This window comes from Delphinus delphis, chromosome 3, assembly GCF_949987515.2.
Source record: "Delphinus delphis chromosome 3, mDelDel1.2, whole genome shotgun sequence".
Taxonomy (NCBI): domain Eukaryota; kingdom Metazoa; phylum Chordata; class Mammalia; order Artiodactyla; family Delphinidae; genus Delphinus; species Delphinus delphis.
The window spans coordinates 64,160,476-64,176,726 of record NC_082685.1 but is presented as its reverse complement, the minus strand read 5'-3'; the positions used below and the strand labels follow the sequence as shown (position 1 = coordinate 64,176,726).

General features: G+C 38.7%; 1 protein-coding gene across 1 annotated transcript in view; it reads right to left on the bottom strand.

Annotated features, from left to right (window-relative positions):
* The window catches only part of MEIKIN (meiotic kinetochore factor), a 132,805-nt gene extending 120,846 nt beyond the window's left edge, over positions 1-11,959 (bottom strand). The window contains exons 1-5 of the mRNA XM_060006949.1: positions 11,848-11,959; positions 11,607-11,700; positions 11,109-11,196; positions 9,351-9,411; positions 1,291-1,428 (exon numbers count right to left, since the gene is read on the bottom strand). Of these exons, the coding sequence (XP_059862932.1) occupies positions 1,291-1,428; positions 9,351-9,411; positions 11,109-11,196; positions 11,607-11,700; positions 11,848-11,959 (493 nt within the window). The remainder of the gene's footprint in view (positions 1-1,290; positions 1,429-9,350; positions 9,412-11,108; positions 11,197-11,606; positions 11,701-11,847) is intronic.
* Between the last annotated feature and the right edge of the window lie 4,292 nt (positions 11,960-16,251).

Sequence of the window (16,251 nt, the reverse complement as noted above, 5' to 3'; positions counted from 1 at the left end):
TTCTTATACTCATGTCTACTGTTTGGCTCAAGCAGCTCTGCTTTAGATTATATGGGTCTGGTGATCAGCTGGAGCAGCTCTCTGAAGTCTGCAGTCTGCCTGGGGCTATCCTGCTCTGTATCTCTTATTCTGGAGTCCCACAGGAGAGGTAAAAGCTAATTAGGATATACATGTGGTCCCTGACTTATAATAGTTCAACTTAGTTTTTTCCATCATAAGTGGAAGAAGATCTGTATTCATCTCACGATGGCAAAAGGATAAGAGGACAAGCCCAATCATGTATGCACATATCAAAAGTTTATGTATCACTTACTGATATCCTATTGCCCAAAGTAAGTCATATGGTCAACTCCAAAGCAAAAGAGTGAGAAAGTACACTTCATCCACTATGAGGCTATGACAAGGGTATGGCTATATAATACTACTACAGGGGAATGAGTAATTGGGACTAACATTTCAAAATACCATGCTATCCCTGCTATTAACAGTGCCTAGTATCCTCCAGTCCAGAGTCCCTCTGTTTCAAAACACCCCAAAGAATAAATCTCCAGACTCCATTTGAGTAGGAAAGGAGAAGTCACCACATCTTTTGTGTTTCAGACACAGCTTTTTACAAGTATTTTACAAGCCACATTGAAAACTTTTCTGGGATACTATGGTATTGTACAAACTAACTTGTTTCTGGGGTATTCTCATTGTTGATTTAGGACTCAGTTTTTTCAATTCTGCTTTATCAGACCATTTGCTCTCTAGCTTTCCAAACTTTATGCTTTATTCTTCCCCATTCTCTTTACTCTTATGTGCTTATGTCTTTTTAAAAAAGCCATTGCGCAAAGTTGTGGAGGAAGGCATGTGTTCAATATGCATCATTAACCAAAGGCTCTTAATTATACATATACTAAATGTAAATAACTGTTAATTTGGAGAAAAAATTCAGACAGGGAGATGGTCTAGTCAAGCTTTTAGTTATTGAAAAGTAAGAGAAGTATAGGAAGTAAAAGACAGCCCATCGTTCAAGAGAACAAGTATACATATGTTATGTGCAAAACTGTTTACTAACTGGATATGTATTACATATAAATGCTAATCTTTTCATCCTTCCCTGATCTGAGGGCTTTTGATCTATAGTCCTATGTGACTGAGCATGGAACACAATGGATAGTGGGCAGAAGAAGGTTTTGGTGGAAAAGAAGTATACCTCCTCAAAAGGAACATTATTCATTGCAGGATTTGTGGACAAAGGAGCAATTTCTATAGTAGAGCAACTTAAGGTTGAAATTATTTTCTCACCTAAATAATCTGATCCTCTGAAGAGTTCAGGCGATGGGAAGCTACTTAAACTCTCTTCAAAAGTCTTGTGTTCTGTATAAGAGTCTGTGATTGAGTAACTTAGAAGAGAGCTAGAAATATCATGCTGTAAACTTAGTCCTGTAGAATAAACAAACAAACAAAAAGGGTAAAATGTTTCAATAGTAAACAGATTCAAAATCCTAAGAATTCAAAGTTGTAGAAATGTACGTGCAGTTATATACTAATAATGTAAAATTACACATACAACTGAAAAGGCATACTATTGTACACAATCTTAAATTGTACTTCAATCTGAGAAAATAATTCTGTTTTTGATATGGAGAAAATGCACTATAAATCTTTTCCATTGTTTTTCAAAGTTTTATAATTTATTCCTTCCCTACTTTGGTTCAGTTATAATTCTTGGCTCAAAAATGCAAGTTTTATCAACTATACTTCAATAAAAAATAAATATAAATAAATAAAATGTATACTTAATTTTTTTTTTTTGGCAGTACGTGGGCCTCTCACTGTTGTGGCCTCTCCCGCTGCGGAGCAACAGGCTCCGGATGCGCAGGCTCAACAGCCATGGCTCATGGGCCCAGCCGCTCCGTGGCATATGGGATCTTCCCGGACCGGGGCACAAACCCGTGTCCCCTGCATCGGCAGGCAGACTCTCAACCACTGCGCCACCAGGGAAGCCCTATACCTAATTTTTTAAATGCAAGTTTTATATATAAGTAACCCAATAACTGTAAGCTAACTAGCTGAGAAGAAGAAACGGTGATTCTAGTTATTCCATAAAAAACAATGAGCATAAACATAGACTCAAAGGAACACAGATCAAAGGAATTGAACAGAGAGCCCAGAAATAGACTCACACATATAAGAGTAACTGACTTTTGACCAAGATGCAAAGGCAATTCAGTGGAGAAAGGATATTCTTTTAAACAAATTATGTTGGAACTGGATATCCATATGCAAAAGCAAAACAAAACAACTTGCATTCATACCTTCCATCATATAAAAAATTAACTCTAAATGCATCATGATTCTAAATGCAAATCCTAAAACTACAAAACTTTTAGAAAAAAACAGAGGAGAAAATCTTCATCACACTGAGTTAGGCAAAGATTTCTTTGATATAACACTAAAAGGATGATTCATAAAACAACAGCAGTGATAAACTGGACTTCATCAAATTTTAAACCTTTTATTTGAAAGAGATGGTTAAGGTGAGAAGACAAGCCATAGATTAGGAGAAAACATTTGTAAATGGACTGGAATCCAAAATATAAAGAACTCCGAAAACTCAGGAATAAGAAAACAAACATCTCAGTAGGAAATTGGGGTAAGTATCTGAACAGAAAATCTCCCAGAATCAGAGGTCTTAAAGTCATCCCTGTGAGAGTAGCCTAGAATGAAAACTTTTCTAATAAATGACAGGGATAGAACTTAGTATTTATTTGAAGAACCAGAAGATTTAGTAAGGAAAGGGAAAATATACTCTGCTATAGTCAGTCAGCATTTATCAAACACTTCTAACATGATAAAACAGAGGTCAACGCTAATAGAAACTGGAGGGGTGTGGGGTAAGGGATGAAAGGAGAGCATTACTCTGAAAACCCATTATCTTCTGCCCTGCCCTATCTATACCTATCTCTGCTCATCCATTACCTACCTGATACAACTAACTCTTTATCCTTCCCATTTTGACCTCACCACACCCTTCTCTTCCACTCCAACCCCCTCCTTAAAGTTGACAATTGTTTCCTACCTGGCCACCTCCTCCAGCCACCAGTGCAACACTTAAATTGACTGACTCAAGCTACCATCCTTCACCTCCTCAGATGTCAGAGGTAAATTATGCCTCTAAGTATCTTTTGCTTCCCCTACTTCAGCTGCCCTAGAGTGTCCTTCCCTGTCCTTGCTACTTTTTACTTTTCTCACTCTGTCTTCATCCTTCTCACTGACATGTTGCTACATCTCTTGTGCCTTCCACCTCTCAAAATTCCATGAATACCACTCTCAGGAGAGCTAACCCTTCCACCAAACCCCAGAACTCAAGCCAGCCTTGGAAATTAGGAAAGCCCTGTACTCACCATCTAGGTAGTTTGGTAGAGAAAAGAATAAACAAATGTTCCTGATTATAACAGTAGAAGGTTGTTTCTGGTGTCACAAGTTAGAAATGTAAATACACTTAGAATTACATGTATATCAAATTATACCATACATTTAAAAAAGTCAAATAGTTCTACAAGGCTTTTATCAAAAACCTCTTGTTTCATAACCCCCATAATGAAACAACTGTTTTCAACCCTATTAACTCTATTGTTTCTTTTAATATCTTCCTTTATATTTTTAAATTAAATGTATTCAATGATTTTATCATTATGACTGCTTAAATATATTTAGAGCTGAGCCATGTACTATGAGCTATATTATTTATATCGCCTTTTTGCTACAAGTTTTTGTTTTTCCTTTGAGTTATTGATAACCTAATTTTTAATTAGTTTTCTAAGCACCCATTTCATCCCAACTTTTTGCAAAAGTGTAAATTTCCTCTCAAAAAATTTTTTAAATGCCACATTATCTATCAGTTCTTTTCTTTTCTTTCCTTCCTTCCTCCTTCCCTGCCTCTCTCTCTCTCCTCCTCTTTCTTTCCTTCTTTTTGTTTTTCTCTTTTTTAAAAAAATATTGCTACTGGAGATCTCAATATACTTGCTCAAATTTGGACTGGTTATCCTCTAGACATGCTGCACACATGTATTCCCGGGATTTCCCTTTACCATGATCCTAAGAAATTCTTTCACATATTTTATGTATTAGAGCCTCTGACTTCTGGATCTCATGATTTCTTCTTTATTGATTTACTTTCTGGTTTTGCTGGAGTATCTTCTTCATTTCCTGAGAAAAGGTGCATGGAAGACCTGTCTAAAAAATTTCTTTATACTATCTTCACACTTGAGTGATTGTTTAGCTGAGTACAGAATTCTAGACCAGTATATTTTAAAAACTGATTGCATTTTTTAGTGTTTGACAGATTTAAACCTCACTGCTCCATGTTCCCCTTCTGCCCCACATCGGTACAAGCTGATAAGCCCTGGTGCTCCATCTTCTGGCAACGCCAGCCAAGTTAAAACCTCACCCCAGCCCCACCCTCTAACCACCTAAAAACCCCAACACAGTCTCCTTTCCCTGCTCTCTCAAGCCATTTTCAGTCCTGCTCAGGAGACACCCTCCTCTCTAGAAGGCTTCATCATATCAGTAATAAACCTTTCCATATCCTCCTGTTATGTGAATGGCATCATTAACCTTGAAATTGGAAACAAATTTTGGGTGGGAATCTATCCTGTCTCTGGAAAACTGAAGGACTTCTCTCTTTATCCTGAGGATTTTTATATTACATAACGTTGTGCCTTGGTGTGGGTCTTTTTCATTCATTGTGATGGGCAGTTGGTGTGCTCTTTCAATATGTACACTCATAACCATTTTTAATTTTAGAAAAATTTCCAGTTTTATGTGTTTAATAATTAATTCCCTTTCTGTTTACTTTATAATATCTGGAACTACTATTTTTCAGATGTTAGAATGCCTAGACTCAGCTTATAATTATTTTTCTTTTTAAAATAGCAGCTTTATTGAAATACAATTCATATTCCATAAATCCCAATCTTTTGAAGTATACAATTCGGTGGTTTTCTAGTATACTCATAGAGTTGGGTCACCACTATTTCTATCTTTTATCTTCTCTTTAATGTCTGTTCAACTTTTGGAATATTTCCTTAAATTCATTACCCAATCCTTCATAGAATGTTTTCCTAATTCTATGTTACTATTTTTTAATAATTCTTTTTGTTCTCTGAATGCTCCTTTTTATAGTAGCCTGCACTTGTTTCATGGACACACTTTTTCATCATCCTGAGGATAATAATGTAAATATGGCTTAGAAGTTTTTTTCTTTGCATTGTCTCTGTCCTTCAGGTTTCTTTTTATTTGGTATCTAACTTTTATTTTAAGTATTTTCTTTAAATGCCTGGTAATTCTTGAATGTTTAAGAATGAGGCACTAGGACTCCCCTGGTGGCACAGTGGTTAAGAATCCGCCTGCCAATACAGGGGACATGGGTTTGAGCGCTGGTCTGGGAAGGTCCCACATGCCGCATAGTAATTAAGCCTGTGAGCCACAACTACTGAGCCTGCGCTCTACAGCCTATGAGCCACAACTACTGAGCCTGCATGCCACAACTACTGAAGCCCACACACCTAGAGCCAGTGCTCCACAATGAGAAGCTACCGCAATGAGAAGCTCGCGCACCGCAACGAAGAGCAGCCCCTGCTCGCCACCAACTAGAGAAAGCCCGTGCGCAGCAACGAAGACCCAGTGCAGCCAAAAATAAATAAATATTTTTTTTAAAAAAAAGAATGAGGCAACTAAATAGCAGTTGGAAACTCTGGATTCATAAGTGGGGTTTAGGAAGTAGTGGGCTTTACTGAAGGGTATTTGGACAGGGACCAGGTCATTACTGCCAGATAACAGGTCTCTTCCAAAAGAGGAATCCTCCAGTCCCTTAACTGGGGTGTATTTTCCTGAGTGGGGTAAGGAGTCTGGGGTAAGTAAACAGACTTTAGTTAATTCCCTTCCCTCCTCCTCCCACCACCTCGCACTGCTAGTTTTCAATACAGCACCCCTGCCCTCAGCAGTACTGAGCATCCCTGTGTCCAGACCCTTTGCTTCAATGTCTCTGGACTGCCATGGTGGGAAAAAGAGTAGCTGCCTGGCTACATAGTGTTGCGGAAGGGATCACAGCATCTAACTGCTACTTTTTTGTGTGTGTGTGTGGTACGCGGGCCTCTCACTGTTGTGGCCTCTCCCGTTGCGGAGCACAGGCTCCAGACACGCAGGCTCAGCGGCCATGGCTCACGGGCCCAGCCGCTCCGCAGCATGTGGGATCTTCCCAGACCGGGGCACGAACCTGTGTCCCCTGCATCGGCAGGCAGACTCTCAACCACTGTGCCACCAGGTAAGCCCATCTAATTGCTACTTTTAAGGATTTCCAAAAATCCTATTTTCAACATTAACTCTATCTATTCCTTCAGGAGTATGTGATTCCTCTAATTTCTGAAACTTCAGCTTGCCTCAGTTTGCTTCTTGGTTTGTTCTAGGTATCTAGGTTTCAGCTTTTTTTTTTTTCTGTCTGTTAGGCCTATTATAATTTATTCATCTACATTCCAGATTCCAAACTTTTGCTGATTATTTCTTGTCAGCTGAGGTCTCCTTTTCTCTATGTTGTGGATTCATGCCTTTTTTAATGCCTTTATTGGTATTTTAGTGAGGTTTCAGAAGGGAGAAGTAAACATATGTTCAATCCTTCATATTAAATATGAAATCCTGAGTTAATTTTCATCATGTTGCAAAATTACTAGATTCCAAGACAGAATTAAAACAAGTAATTATATGTTAAATAGAATTCTGTGGGCTGCTCAAAACCTAACCATTTATATTTTATTATAGTATAAAGTACTCTAGGTCTCAAATATCAATCAACAAATGAACTCAGAATACAACCAGTTTGTTAATTAGAGACAGTCTATTTTCTAACTCCTCATACCTTTCACACATCAATTTGATAAAGCTAGTAACCAAAGACATTTATCATATATTTAAACTACAATTTTAAAAAATACTGATTATGGTAAAATTGTTTATTTCCTCTAAATAGAGTAGAAAACTCATTCAACAAGCATTTCAAACTATTTTATGTCCCAAGAATGGAATAGGAAGATAAAAGATACTGCTTATTTTCAATAGCTTTAGGGCCTAGAGGAACAAAAACAATTATACTGCTGTTTTGAGTCCTATGACAGTGCCATAGAATTACCAGGATAGAACAACTCATCTAGAAAGAGAGAAGAGCAGTCAGGAGAGGCTTCCCAGTAGAGATAGCACCTGAATCTATTTTTGAAGAACTAGCAGAAGTTAACCAGGCAAAGAGGCGAGAAGAAGAAGGAGGGAAAAGCATTTGTTGAGAACCTCCCATGCTCTTTTGCACTATAGTTTAAGAAAATTCCTCTATTCTATTTTCTAGCTAGCTAATTTAATTTTCAGCTGAATACATCTCAATATTAGGTTAATTTCTTGTTTTAAAATTTGATGATATTTTTAGTTTCCAGGGACTATAATTTTTTTTATAGCAGCCTGTTATATTATGGATTCAACGGCCTCTTGTCTCTAAAGAGATATTTAAAGTTTTCTACCATTTCCCTCAGGTGTTAATTCTTTTGTTTGTTGCATTTGTGGCCTCTCTTCCATGGCACTGATTTTCTTCAAAGATTTGACTGTTTCTGATTGTTCATATCTCTATTTGAGAATCTGTTTGTATGGCACAGAGTATAAATTCTGAAACAACAACCTACCTCTGGAGATTTTAGAAGAGTGATGAGACATTCTTGGAACTTACGGTCTAGGTGGGATGTCCTCCTGTATTTTCCAGGTATTGTAGGTTACATGGGGACACTGCCCTATTTGGCTAGTATCCACACTGGAAGTCTCTTATATCAGAATTCCCACTTCAGAGAGCCATAATGTATCTTCTTCCTGGGCTTAGCAACCATAAGCATAATCTATATTTTTAACTTTTTTGCCCCTCTGCTCTCTGTGTGGCAATCTGGAGTTACTTCAGACTCCCTTCTGCTTCTCACTCCAGTTCCAACATTGACCCTAAAGAGCCAAAGTGAAGACTTAGTTCACTTTGCTTGGCAGTAATTCCTAGGGTTTTGACCTGGCAGCAGGCACTGGGAGCTGCCAGTGTTTCCAGTGTAAGAAGGGGATGAGAAGGGTGACAGGTCATACAGTGCCAGAATGTAGTGCTTAATCCACCACCTTGACAACTCCTTCAGGGTCCCATCTATTACAGTGTTCTGCATTTATTGACCAAGTGTTTTGAGTTAAGTGCATCTCCAGAGCTATTCTTACCTCTGCAGTGGTTTTTCTCTGCTCTTCATTTATTCATCAGCTGGATCTCATCTGTTTTTAAGAATTCCTCAGTATTTTTGGTGTGGTAATGGCATCCTTTCTTGTTTTCAAAAATAACTTCAATTACACCAAACTTCTATCAGTAGCCCTCCATATCCAACTGCCTATTTGACATTACTACTTAGACATCTTAAACACACCCATAACTTATTAAAAAGAGAATTTATGACCTTTCCCTCAAACAAGGTTTTTTCAGTGAATGCTACCACCTTATACTCAGTTATGCAAGCCAGAAACACGTGTCATCTTTGATACCTCCATCTTCTTCACTCTTCATTTGCCAAATTCTGTCAATTTCATTTCCTACAACAGCCATAAGATATGCCCACTTCTTTCCATTTCCAATGTCATCCCATAGTACAAAGAGCCATCATTCCTCCCCTTAACTACTGCGATAGCCTCCCAACTGCTCTATTTACATCTACTCCTACTTTTTTCCATACTGTAGCTAATACGATCATATCATTCTGTATTTAAAAAACTTCAGTGGCTTCCTGCTGCTCCAAAGATAAACATCAGTATCTTTGGCATGGCCTATAAGGCTATGCAAAGCCTCAGTTTGTCCAACCTTGTCTTATTATCACACTTCCTCCTCTCTACTTCAGCCACACTGGCCTTCTTTCAGTTCACTGAACACAAAATGCTCAGTCCCACGTTAGGGTCTTTGCACATGCTGTTCCTTCTGCCTGGATTTCTCTTTATTCACCTCTCTTTATAGTTCAGCTCTTCTTTTTTTCAGATCTCAATTAAATTGCCATTCCCTCATGGAAGTCTTCCCTAATCTCTTCAACTAAATTCAGTTACACTCAAGTTAACCTCACTTTTGTAGCACTTATCTCAATTATAATTTACTGGTGTGTGCTTGAAGGCTTTGAGGATGAAGTCTACAGCACAGGCCGAAGGATTCAACTTGGACCAGGAGAAAGACATCTCTTCCACTGAGATGGGAAGATAAGGCAGAGATACAAATGGATGCTTATATTTGTAAGAAAGCAAGTTGAAGAAGTTCATATTGCCAGTCTTACCTGATACTCGTTCACTATTTGATAAACTACGATCAACCTGGAGGTCATCTGTCACTGACTCCTATGTGAAATAAGAATTAAAGATATAACACCAATTATGAGATGGAATATTTTTATATTATAATATTATAACACATTGATTTGGTTATTTCAAAAATGCAAAACTAATATCAACTTTGTATATCAGTTTCATATGTAATACATTCTTTCAGCTTATTGATACAGATGTAGTCTTATATTTAATATTAAATCTTAAAATATAATATTATGGACATATCTAGGGAGTCAACAATATACTAGTCAACTAACTATTGTGGGATAAACCAGCAACTAGAAAATAAAGATGAATATTTTTCTAACACCGTAAGTAGGAAAGAATTTTTTCCCTCTAAATATGAAAGCAAAATAAATCAAAAGAAAATGATTGATAAATAAGTCTAAAATACCAAAAATAAAATTAAAGGCAAACAAATGTGGAAATATTTGTAACATGTGTGTGTAAAAGTACAACAATCTTCAATATATAATGAATAAGTATTTCACCAAAATATCACACAAATGGCCAATAAAATGAGAAAAAATATCAACCTTACCAGCATTCAAAGAAATGGAAAGTAAAACAACATGCTACTTTTCATCTATCAAATATCTATCTATCGATCGATAAGTAGATAGATAGATATTTTAAGTTTCAGATAAGATGGTGCCAACTGGCCAACATGAATCAAAACTTTAAATATAATCCAACCCTTGACCCACTGCAACGTATTTGTCTTAGGATATCAATCTGAGGTACACACAAAAAATTTCTGTGGTAGGATATCTACTGATATCTAAAACAGCAAAACCTTAGAAACAATCTCAATCTCCCAACCACAGAAAAATAGTTATACAAATTATAGTATACCTATGTATAAGACAAAGCACTATGCAGACACTAAAAACCATATTTTTGAAGATTACTTAATGTTAGAGGAATTTACACAATAAGATAATTTGTAAAAAAAATTTTAAAGGCACAGAAAAAAGGAATGGAAGGAAAAGTACAAAACTTAAAAGAAACTGATTAAACATTTTTTCGCATAGTCTGAATAATCTATTAGGGACACTTAACACTTAAAATCTGGGGAAAAGCCTTTTTTAAAAAAATGCCTTTTGTTAAAACTGCCCTCCGCCAAAAACATGTCAAAGAGAAATACGCAAGCTAAAATGCTGGACTGTGACTATCCAATTTAATGCTAACGTCAGATGAGTCACAAGCAATTTTTAAAATCTGAATTTCTCTAAACTACTGCTACACATGTTTAAAATACTGTACAGAATCCACATTAAATACAGTAGATCAGGAAGTTATATAATATTCTAATGATAATGAATCCTCTGTTTCTAACTATTAATGCAAAGTCAAATGAGAAAACATGAAAATGGCTTTGAAATGTTTAAGTGCTACCAAACATTAGAGAATTACTAAGAAACACTTTATATCTGTCACACAGAAAATCAGCCAGTAATGAATATTTCTTAAATTTTTGTCAAAGGAAAGAAAAAACAAAAATGCATGGCTATGAGTCTACCAGAATCATTAATTCAAGGCCCTGTCTGAAGATACAGCATCAATGTTTATAAAAACACTAGAAAGCTATGTAGTCTCTATAGAACAAAGACCATATTGTATTTTCATATAAGACCAGAGGTACATCAGGCACCACTGGTCTCTACCCTAAGCTTAGCCAAGGACCATAGGAGAAACATACATACACTCAATGGAGCAATCTTCTCATCCTGGGCTTCTTCACTAGTGCTATTTTCATGCAGGCTTTTCTCTCCTGTACCTCTTAACTGAGTGCTAACAAAAAACAACACAATTAGTTTGCACCGTCTGGACTTGGCTCTCCACGTCCCTGATCACTATTCACACTGTTATAATCTGAAAAGCTCTGTGGAAACATAATTAACAAGAAGTAAGGAACACAGTAGGTGAATTGTATCAATAACCAATTGATGCCACGAATGCTTTCCCGGAGGTTTTCTCTCACTTGCTTTTAGGCAACTTGGTAAAACTTTTTTTTTTTTTTTAATATTTTTAATATTTGACTCTTTCCTAAGTCAAATTTCTGGCTCTGTGTTCGGAGAACAGCGAAATCAGAGCACACTATTTTCTTCACTGACTCTTACAATGAGAGGCTATTAGGAGAAACTCAGGATTGAAATTTTGAGGTGGCCAGAGGCATGGGGCTGTTACTTGTGGATACGCACCTCGGTGGCCCAGAGCTGCTACCTCCCAGCCGACTCCGCTCTGATTTCTCTGTGATTCTCTGCAAACCGCGCGTTTTGCCACTTCTTTTCAGGCCTAAGAGAGGATGACATGCTTCAGGGAAAAAGCCTTGGAGGCCTGCCCGCGGGCCTCGGAGGTCCCTGGGGCTTAGGCCCAGCCCACCCCGTGTCCCACTCCGTAGGCCAGCCACACGGCGCTTACAGTGGGCAGACAGCTTCCGGCCGGGCCCTGACGGGGCCTCCGCCTTAGCCAGGGCACCTAGATCTGGCGTTGGGGTTAGGTTGAGCCTATGGCTGGCCCGCTTTTTGCGTGTACAGACCCGTAGTGACCACATTGCCACCCCACCGCCAGGCCTCGGAGGGCTCTTGGCCCTCGAAGGCCTGTCTCGTCTTCTTCCTGAGGAACCGAGCTACGCCGGAGGGAACCAGCGTTCAGGCCTGGCCTGCGGGGCAGCCCGAGAGGAATGAAAGACGTGAGAAAAAAACAACAGGCCCACAGCGCCAACCCCCACACTGGTCTGGAAACACCGCCTCACTCCCGCCTTTTTCTCTCCGAGGAGTCACGCGGTGGCTTCTGGGAAGACATGGTGAAGTGGCAGTGCCCCGCCCTCCTGGAGGCGTAGCGCCAGGGAACTTGGTGGTGGACGGGGGGCGGGGGCCTGGACCTTGGACTCTAGGCACAGGCTCCCTCGCCTCGTGCTGAGGGGAAAATTAATGGAAAAAGACTTTTCATCGTCCAGGAGGTTGTTCTTTTGCTTTGCATTTTCTCATTAGTCTGATGGGCCCAACACCTGGTACTGATGCCTGGGCCGCTCTCCTTAGCAACATTACCAGGAAGGCCATGGTAATGGAGTTTGAAGTCTCTTAGCACATGGAGTCTAGCTGGGGGTCAGCCTGACTCAGTGCAGGAAGGTCAGAGAGGAATGAAAGCACGTTATGGTGACGGGGAGTGTCCTCCTGAGTGTCCACTGGCCTTCAGCGCCTGGGGCCACCAATTTACTGGGGGCGGGCATGGTACTTGAGAGTCTAACCAGGCATTAGAAGAGCTTAGGTTCCAGGAGGTTTCTTCTCAGGGACAAGCAGAATCCCTTAGCCCCTGCCTAGAAGCTACCTCCTGGACATCTCTGGGCAGCCTTGTGGTTAAGGTAGTGAGTTCCACAAGGGATGCCCTCCTAGTGCCCTGAGGCTCAGCTCTTTTGCTCTGCCCAAAGGAAGTAACATAGGAATGACCACTCATTCTCTCCATACACCCAGGTTGAACCATCTGGCTGCATCTGATAAACGTATTGTGCCTATAATAACAATCTTCTTATTTTAAAAAAATGTCATTTCACAACATTAAAAAATGCTGTTTGTACAGATGAAATTAGAAAAACACAAAGACTTTTTCTGTGATGCTCCAATATTGTCTGTAAATATAGTACACATATAGCCACAATATTTTCATAATAAAATCACTGAATTTTTTATTCAAAATCTGCTCATAGAAAGTCACTTATTAATAATTAAAACAATCACTAATTAATCATTAGACTTAACTTTGTAAAGAACAGAGGGTAGGCATTCTTACCTGATTAGATATAGTGCTTTGAGTCACTGAATCACTACTTACTTAGCACCTTACTCTCTGTTAGGCATTGTGGTAGGTCCTGGGGATACAGAAGTGAATTAGAAATGGTTCTTCAATCAAGGATCTCACAGTTTTTTTGCAGTATAAAGCAGTTATCGTATTTCAACATCTTCTCTTTAGTCACATCCATAATATGCTGACAGGCAGTCTCTAGTTTACAAGCCAGGTCTCCAGGCTCCCTTCTTGCCCTTTGGAGAATGTTGTGAAAAAAAAAACTTGGAGCTCTTAAATGACCTTTGGGAGGTATAGATCCTGGGATGCCCTAGACCTAGAAATGGAAGAAACATTGAAAAAGGAAAACAGCTTAAAGCAAAAGTTGATCTGCCCTTTGGTGGCCCTATTCTCTAGAACTGTCTCTCTATACTGAATTACATTCACTGAAGTGCCATCAAGTCAAGGTTTATGGGAGTTAATTGCCTAGGGTTTCAAAACTGGAAATAACCTTTGGTGTGATTCCTTGAGCCAAGAGGGTCCTTAGAGATGATCTTGCTGTCCCCTCAATTCGAAGCTGAGCAAACCACAACGTAGGAGGCTCATTATGACAGGTGGTTGACCTAGGTGGCATGGATCTCCTGACATTTGGCTAGTGTGCTTGCCATGCTCCCACTCCTCCTAACACATGGCTGGGAAAGGGATGGGGGGAACAAGGAAAAGAGCTCGAAGCCCTAAGTAGCAAGGGGAGGGGAAGGGACTACATACAGACTTGCAATTTAAAGTTTCACCTACCCAGCCCATAAAAGGGGAATGAAATGTGTCCCCTACAAAAGGGTGAGGTAGGGCAGAGATATCTCAACTCAATCACCTGTCTCCCTCCACTCCGTCCTCAAATACACAAATGCCAGTGCAAGCATTCAGCCATGAGTGTTAAACTGAACATCTTCCATTTCCCTGTTGTATTGCTTCCATATCTACACTCAGAATTCTTTCAGTGTTTCAGTTCAGTCATGTGGTTTTGACTAGATTGGAACAGTCATGGAGATGCTAACTTCCATGGGAAAAGAAAATCCAAATTTTTAATAGATTGCTGAAGAAAGCTTTTGGGAAAACCGCCAGTTCATGGGTTTAGCATTCCCTGGAGCCGAGAGGAAATCTTTCTGAATACCGTTTTCTTATCAAGTGACTCCCCCACCCCCCAGCCCCAAGAGGCTTCATTTGTGGCACCATCCACAGGCTTTAGGGTCCAACTGAAAATCGGCTTATTTTTGCTTAGTTGACAGGATTGGGGAAAAAATAACAGTGATAGATGAAAAGTATCTTTAGGTATTGCAGTCTTAATGCTATGCAACATATGTAAAAGGGCCAAGGGGATTATAGACATTTCTTGAGCATCCACTATGGGCCAGACCTTCTGCAGCCCCAGGCAACTCACAGTCTTAGTGAGAGTGGGGCAAAGGGACAATCAACCATGCAACCATGTGGGAAGCTTCTTAGAGAAAAAGATAGTTGAACTGAGTTTTAAGATATGAATGATAGGAATTAGGGGGATTAAAGGAAAGGGTATTCTATGAAAAGGGGACCTAAAAGCATGATGCTTTTAGGGCACTGCAAAAAGTAGTTGGTATGATTGAAGCCAATACTCTATGGAGGAAGGGCTGGAGAAGAGATGCTGGGCCTTGTGTGCTGAAGCAGGGAGTCTGAACTTTATCCTGGATACTGTGGAATAATAAGCAGGAGAGTGGCACGACCAGATTTTCAATTTAGAAAGATTCCCCTGACTGAAATGTGGATGGTGAAATTTGAGGAAGCTGGGGTGGAAACAGGAAGACTAATTTTAAAAGCAGTGTAATATTCCAGACAAGAGAAGAGAGTGGCCCCAACTACACTAAAAGCTGTGAAAATAGAGAGGAGTAGATGGTAGCAAATATATGGCAGAATCTGCATAATTTAGACATGGCAGAATGTACAATTTTAAGAAAGTGTACCGCTGTGTATGGGTAAAAGATATTATGGAAATACTGTTTAAGGACCATCATGATGGAAAATTTGAATACAATTTTTTGTTCTTTTAAAAATATAAAAATGAAGTAAATACAGGACACATTTGGTAATAGCAAATGTGCAAGGAAAAGGATAGGTTCTCTGGGGGGGCCATAAGTGTTTAGAGTTTGGGGACCCTTATAGAGGACGTAGAGTATGCTGACTAGTGATATAGCTTGATACAGTGTTTACCATAAGCACTATGATCTATGATCACCAAGTATACTAACATCAGGGGATTATGCTAAATAAATATTATAAAATAGTAATTATAAGCAACTTTGAGAAACAAAAAATCTTTATTTTTTACAAATGTTTTCATAAATGCATTTTATATTTGATATGCATGCTACTATAACAAAGCAACTAAAAATATAATTACAGTTAAAATAACTTTATGCATATTTAAAAGGTAATTTTTTAATCTCCTCAATTTTTAAAAATTGAAAGTAGAATAAGCAGTTCTTGCAAAAATATCCATTGCCCTCCATGCAATTTTTGCAATGACTTAACAAGGAAAATAAAAATAATCAGTCAAATGAATGCTTAAAAGCCACTGTCACCTCATGAAAACCTTTTGTTTGGGACCAAGTTTAGAAATGCTCGTGTTCCAGGTAGTATATATCTATTGCCTCTGGGTTATAACCATTCATGTGTTCTAACTGAAGAGTTTCTCATTAGGGCTTTGTCCTCACGTGAATGCTAATTCCATTCTTACTGCAGTTAACTGTAGATTCACAGAAAGGACTGTGTAGCATACTTGAGAGAAAATTCAGACTACCAGGATCATTTTTTCTTTTCATGTATATGCTTCCTTAAAATAGAAATAGGCAAGAAAATACAGCAACTTAGCTCATATAGTTTATCAATTTTATATATGATTTTCCATTCTTTTTTTCCTGAGATATGAAGCAAGTTTGTAAGTGGTCTGTTTTCATGCAAAAATACATTTTTCCATTCTTTACATTCATTTCACAGTATTTTGTATTCTAAGTAACTATATCACATTTGTGCTTTATA